At 42.2% G+C, this 7,309-nt stretch overlaps 1 protein-coding gene across 12 annotated transcripts in view; it reads left to right on the top strand.

The window, feature by feature from the left end:
• The window catches only part of RBM47 (RNA binding motif protein 47), a 66,920-nt gene extending 60,044 nt beyond the window's left edge, over positions 1-6,876 (top strand). For 11 of the 12 annotated variants that reach the window (XM_081332473.1, XM_081332471.1, XM_081332469.1 and 8 more), the window contains 2 exons: positions 1,192-1,394; positions 3,008-6,876. In XM_081332473.1, coding sequence (XP_081188599.1) covers positions 1,192-1,394; positions 3,008-3,253 — 449 coding nt within the window. In that variant the 3' untranslated portion in view covers positions 3,254-6,876. The remainder of the gene's footprint in view (positions 1-1,191; positions 1,395-3,007) is intronic. The other variant, XR_014027076.1, reaches the window with a different exon arrangement.
• The last annotated feature ends 433 nt before the right edge of the window (positions 6,877-7,309 follow it).

The following is a 7,309-nucleotide window of genomic DNA, read 5'->3' on the forward strand; positions in this document are numbered from 1 at the left end:
AAGCCCCTGAAGGCAGGACATGAAGCAATGGATGGAAACTCATCAAGGAGAGAAGCAACCTGGAACTAAGGAGAAATTTCCTGACAGTCAGAACAATTAACCAGTGGAACAACCTGCCTCCAGAAGCTGTGGATGCTCCAACACTGGAAGTTTTTAAGACGAGACTGGACAGCCATTTGTCTGAAATGGGAGTCCCCAACCCCCGGTCCAGGCAAACAAGGGAAGCCCTATCTGCGGGATGCAGGCAGCACACAAAACCACACCCCATCTGGTCCATGGACAACCTCTTGATCCTTGGTGCCCAAAATGTTGGAGGCCACTGGTATAGTCTCTTGCTTAAGCAGGGGATTAGATTAGAAGACCTCCAAGTTCTCTTCCAATTCCATTATCCTACTATGCTCTTTTCTGAGCATGATAGAATAATAGAATTATTATTCTATTACTATAATTATTATTAAATACACATACCGTATTTTCCCCCAAATAACACCCAGCTGGAAAATAAGCCCTAGCATGATTTTTTTCAAGAAACTTGTAATATTAAGCCCCCACCCCCCCAAAAATAAGCCCCAATTGAGATTGTCAGCCAGACGGGCGCATTTAGTGCGTCTGTTGCAACACACGACGGATACATTGAATTATAAACTAATAATATTAATATCTTAATCGTAAATAAATAATATTATTGACGTTATTTATTTGAATAAAGGTAGATTGTTGTACATGGAAAAAAAAATAAGACATCAGCTGAATATAAGCCCTAATGCGTCTTTTGGAGCAAAAATTTGTATAAACCCAGACTTGTTTTCAGAGAAATACGGTTGGAGATTATTTACCACTTTCACCAAAGAGAGGGGACCGAATGTTTCTAGTATTGCGTTGAATCCAAAAAGAACCTTGATCTGATCACAAAAGCTTGATCCCAGTGCATTAAACCAGGGGTTCCCAAGCAACCGGTCCGCACAAACAAGCAAAGCCCGATCCGCGGGATGCAGGCAGCACACAAAATCGCACACCCTGCGGTCTGCGGAAAAACCTCTCTCCACGGAAGCGGTCCCTGGTGCCCAAAAGGTGTGGGAGGGGGCTCTGCGCTAAATTACACATCCGAATGACATTTTAATCTGCTAGATGAAAAGCTGAAATTTTAACATCCAGCCTAACCCGATCGTGCGCCGATGTGATCCGTTGCAGTGGCAATTCCGGCCATCGGAACCCAATATTCCATGTTCCAAGCCGCACCAGCCACCAAGGTGATTGACGATGGGAAGATCCATGCAATGGAGCATATCATGAGCCCTATCAGCGTCCAGCAGGATCCCGCAAGCGCGGCAGCGGCGGCTGCGGTGGCGGCAGGTGCAGTAATACCTGCAGTTTCCACCCCGCCTCCTTTTCAGGTATGTGTCTGTGTGTGTGTGTGTTTTAATCTAAAGACGTTCAAGAAGGTATAGAAACATCAGACCTCTCTGTTCCTGCCGGTAAGAGAACGCTCGCTCGGATTAAGAGAAGAAGACCTCTTGGCTTCAGATAATAAGTTGAGGTGGTCCTCGACTTACGACAGTTCAGTGACCGTTCGAAGTTGCAACTGCCCTGAAAAAAGTGACTTACGACCGTCTTTCACAGTTACGACCTTTGCAGCATCCCCAAATTTCAGATGCTTGGCAACTGGTTCATATTTTATGACTGCCGCTGTGTTCCACTGACTTCCCGGGACGCAACAACAGTCGTAAATATGAGTCAGTTACCAAGCATCTGAATTTGGATCATACAACCCTGGGGATGCTGCAACGGTTGTAAGTGTGGAAAACGGCCCTAAGTCAGTTTTTCAGGGCTGTTGTAACTTCGGACAGTCACTAAGTGAACCACCATAAGTCGAGGACTGCTTGTATATATGACGGTGGCAGTGTCCCGCGGTCACGTGGTCACCTTTTGTGACCTTCATTGGGGAAGTCGGATTCACTTAAGAACCGTGTGACTAACTTGTCAACTGCAGTGATTCACTTAACAACCGAGGCAAGCAATGTCGTAAAATGGGACAAAGGTCACTTAACAAATGTCTCACTTAGCAGCAGAAATTTTGGGCTCAGTTGTGGTCGCAAATTAAGGACTACCTGTACAGGCTTACAAGTACAACCATTAGTGCAACCTCGATTTAAATTTCCGACAGTGCTGAAAACAAGAGACTTAGGACAGGTCCCCACACTTACGACCGTCACAGTGTCACCAATGGTCAGCTGATCAAAATCCAGGCGCCTTGGCAACTGGCAGGTATTTAGAATGGTTGCAGCATCCTCGAGTTACGTGGATGCCGCTTCTAGAAGTCCATTCTGGACCTGGGCAACAAAAGATTAGCTACCGGTTCTGCCAAACTGGTTCAAACTGGCTGAATCCCATCTGTCTGTCTATCTATCTATCTATCTATCTATCTATCTATCTATCTATCTATCTATCTATCTATCTATCTATCTTGGTGGAGCAGTGGGCTAATGCCTCCTTAAGTAACACCAGCTGCCTGCAATTAGCGCAGGTTCGCATCCCACCAGGCTCAAGGTTGACTCAGCCTTCCATCCTTCCGAGGTAGGTTTAAATGAGGACCCAGATTGTTGGGGGCAATTAAGCTGACTTTGTAATAATGCCGCTTGGGGGTGTGTGTGAAAGCCCTAACAAGCAGGCATATACATAGAATGAAGGCTACTGCTAAGCTTGTAAGCCGCCCTGAGTCTTCGGAGAAGGGCGGGATATAAATGGAATTAAAAAAAAATATCTATCTATCTATCTATCTATCTATCTATCTATCCATTCAGTGGTGGGATTCAAATAGGTGAACAACCGGTTCTCTGTGTGGATGCCACTTCCGGAAGTCCGTTCTGGCCCCGGGCCACAAACAATTAGCTACCGATTCTGCCAAACCGGTGCGAACCGACTCAAGCCCACCCCTGCCCATAGGGGAAATCTAGTTCCTTATAGATGGTGGCGGGATTAACTTTTGTCAACGTTCTCTCTCCCGCAGGGCCGCCCGATAACCCCCGTGTACGCCATGGCACCTAGTATGCAGAGAATTCCAGCCGCGGGAATCTACGGCACAAGCTACGTTCCATTCGCGGCTCCTGCGGCCGCCACAATTGCCACACTACAGAAGAACGCGGCTGCGGCCGCCGCTGCCGCGGCTTATGGAGGATACGCCGGGTACATCCCCCAAGCCTTTCCCGCTGCCGCCTTTCAAATTCCGATCCACGATGTGTATCAAACCTACTGAGAACTGCTGGCCGGGTCGAAGTTGAAGGAACATTTTGCTATTTATGAAGAAAAACAAAACAACAACAAAAAAAAAACCACTTGGATGTCAGTAAACTGAGGACAGAAACCTAGAAGTCAAATTTCTCCCCGAACGCAGCATCACGTTTGAAATCTTTTATACAGATGAAGTTTTTACTAACTTTGTAGGCCTTTTTTTTTTAAAAGAAAAAAGAAGAAAAAAAAACCCATAATATGAATTTCTACATTTCTAACATGGCCGTTTTTTTTTTTAAGTTGTTGCTTCCCTAAAGGTTTATATTTCGTTGTTGGTGGGGTTTTTTTTCCTTTTTTTTCTTTCTTTTTTTTTTACCCATTTTATTTTCGCTGCGTTTGTGCTTTGAAGTTTATTGTTTAGTTAAGTCCTGCACTCCAGAATTGTCTATTTTGTAGGGCCTTGAATAATATATCAAGTAAATATTAAAAAGTGCACCTAAAGAAAGTAGGGGAAAGTTTTTAAAACGATATATTTTGAAGACTATATTCGATATTTAAACCATGATGCAAAAGATTTTTTTTAAAGATTATATATATATATATATATATATATATAGTTAGATAGATAGATAGATAGATAGATATACTTACAAATGTGTGTTTTATTTAAGAAGTGAAACTGGAAAGTGCAATTTGAAAATTATTGAGACCTCTGCATTATTGGCTGGCATTTCTGTGTAATCTAGAGCCAAACACTTCCTTGTAGAGACCTCCCATTAAATACCAGATCCCATTAAAAGGATGCCTAAATGTTAAGGATAATTTTTATTTTGCATTCTCCAGAGAGTCATGTTCATTTTTTTTTTTGCACTCAGTGCATAAGTCATTTTGTGTCTTAAGAAAAATATCATTTTTCCTTCATTTATTTCAAAGGTTGATACTAGGATGGAAAAACAACAACAACAACCCCACAATACAGTATGTGAGCTTTGAGTGTTGCATGCCCATTTTTTTCTCCAGCAGGGTTACTTAATGTTGGAAATAGTAGATATTTGGTCTACAGCCCTGTCCTATCCTGAACCTCAGGGATTATTCAAGCATAGAATCGTGGTTTATTTAGCCATTCCCTTCCACGCACTTTTCCCAAAGGTGTTTTTTTCAAAAGGCTCCTGGACTTTCTTTGTTGGTTGAATCTTGGTTGAATCAAAAAAAAAAAGAGTCCTGGAACTTTTCATCCATGTGAAAATAGCAGTTGTTTTATCGAGATTTTCTAGTTTAGTCAATCTTGGCAACTTAAAGAGGGGTGGAATGCCCCAGCCCTCGTTCTCTTAACTTCCATCGTAGCTTAAAAAATTGATGTAAGAATGAAAGGGCTGTTTCTCTCCAAACAATAAAATATAATTACCGGCTCCTAAGTTTATATTTATCCGAAGTCCGTCTTTCTAGATCAAACAGACCTGAAAGGAAATGCATTGCAGCAGCTATGTTGGCCTAGATTATAAGCCAGCCATTCCTAAAGATGCTTTTTAAAAAGGCCACTGGATTTTCTCCGTTTTCCTTGAAGACGTTTCGCTTCTCATTATTCAGGATGCTTCTTCCGTTCTGAACTGAAGAAGCTTCCTGGATGAGAAGCGAAACGTCTTCAAGGAAAAACAAAAGCCCAGTGGCCTTTTGAGAAAAGAAAAAAAAACACTTTTGGGACAATAAATGACCTGGATGATGGAGAATCCCCACAGACGTTCTAAGCCATAGTTTTAAGCAAGCTAGGGTCCGTCCTGCGGTCAGACAAAGTAATGTGTAGTTTGCTTAACCCGGTTCTGATTTATTCTGCATTCTGCCATTTTCCAAATATTCTGTGGCTTCAGAGGACACAATTTGGGGGTGTCCGTATGTTTTTCAGGGATATTTGGTTGTGGGTCAAAACAAAATCATGATGAGGCCTGCAGTCAGGGGATTAAAGCTCTCACTTTTACACACCTTGTAGTGTGGGTTAATCCACTTCGTATTCCCTAAAGCCTTTTCTTGCAATGGGCTGTACAATAATGCCACAATGGTTGGGGAATTTAAAAGGGCTGTGGAAGCAGTTTCCGCCGGACCTCCAGCAGAAGTGCGGCCCCCAAACCTTGTTGCAACGAAGAGGCTCAGGTGAAAAGCAAGTGTGTAAATACAAGTCCATTGTGTGCCGAACTGCATAAGTGGCAATCTTCTAGGATTCCAACTCAGGCGTTGACCGTGTATTACAGGTAGTCCTTGAGTTATGACTATCACGGAGCCTGCCCACTACCCGACGGTCGTAAGGCGAGTCGGTCACGCAACCGACCTCCTTTCACAACCTTTTTTGCGCCGTCGTTAAAGAAACTCTGCAACTGATAAGCAAATCCAGGGGTCACCGTGGGCCAGTTTTGCCGAAAGCTGGAAGTAAATGCCAGTTTTGGGGAAAACGGTCGTAGAACGGAGTCGCTTGACCACAGGATACCGCAAATGGTTGTAAATATGTGGTCAGATAGGTTCCTAGGAACTAAACGGGCAGTTGTAACACAAGGTCTCCTATCATTCCTCTGGCGAAGTTTGGATACGATTTGTGATTGCTATTCCTTATTTCAGCGGACAAATTCCTGTGCCTTTTAGGATACTCTTTCGCCAGCAGATCCTGAAACCCTAAGCCAGCATCTTAATATTTTCCAGAAGTGTCTTCCCGCAATAAATAAATAGTAATAATTTAAAAACCCTGTAAAGTATATTATGAAAGTGACCAACGGCTGTCATTATCTGTTTTTTCTTTTTTTAAAAAAAAAAACAAGATGGCCTTCCTTGGAAATATCTCCGGTGGCTTGAATGATGGCTCTACCTCTGATTTACAAGTGGTTTTTGTATGTCTCCAAAGAGTTAACATGCCTTAAACTGGGGATTGTAAGTCCTACTGACTTCAAGGTTCTGGAGTCTAGTTCTCTCCCAGCTCAAACATTTCATTATTTCTGCACACCGCAAGTGCCTGCCTTCACACACAACACCGCTCTCTCATGCAGGGGGTTGGGGAACCCAAGATTACAACTTTTTTTTCCTGCCACCGTAATGCTTGGTAGGTAGTGGCGTTGGGCAATCTTTTGCTCAAAAAAATAAAGGGAACACAAAATAAGACATCCTACTATTAAATACAGTACATTGTGTTGTTTAAGTGTTCCCTTTATATGTAATGCCCAGGAAAGAGGGTGTGCCAATTACCCAAAATCCTCTTAAAACCAACCACCAGTGCAACAAACACTGGATCTCAAACAAACATGGGGCATCGTTTTTAACAACGCACTTCCCCATAGAACTGTGGCTAAGATGCCAGTGAAAAAATGGGGGTGGATGGGGGTTTGATCAAATGTTGATTAATCCCCAGTCTGAAACCAGACTTTACAACAATTTCTGAACCGTTTCATTGATACACTACTGAGATAGATTATGACTTGAAATGTGAAGTTTTTTTTTCTTAGGTTAAGAACAAATTATATATATATAAAGTGTGTGCGTTTGTGTGTGTGTGTGTGTGTGTATTCATTCATTCTAAGGTGGTATTAGAGTTGGTATTTTACTGTGTTTCTTTTGTATGTGTTGTTGCGCTTTCTTTAAAGTACTTTCTTAGGTTGCAGTAAATAAAAACATTCCTTTAAAAAAGGAGAATTTTTTTGGTCCTCTGTTCTAGACCTTCATTTTACTGCTGTTCCAAGTAAATTAAAATGGTTTCAGGGGCTGAGCTCAAACTTCAGGCCAGAAAGAGAAATTTGGGCATGTATTTATCTATTTGGTTTTCAATCCCACCTTTATTACTTTTATAAGTAACTCAAGGTGGCAAACATAGATACCGTATTTCCCTGAAAATAAGAACCAGCCGGAAAATAAGCCCTAGCGTGATTTTTTTGAGGAAGCTCTTAATATTAAGCCCCACCCCCCAAAAAGAAGCCCCAGTTAAGATCGTCAGCCAGTTGGATGCATTTAATACCGTATTTCCCCAAAAATAAGACCCAACTGCAAAATAAGCCCTAATATGTCTTTTGGAGCAAAAATTAATATAAGACCTGGTCTTATTTGGGGGAAA

This window comes from Vipera berus, assembly GCF_964194415.1.
Source record: "Vipera berus genome assembly, chromosome: 7".
Classification (NCBI taxonomy): domain Eukaryota; kingdom Metazoa; phylum Chordata; class Lepidosauria; order Squamata; family Viperidae; genus Vipera; species Vipera berus.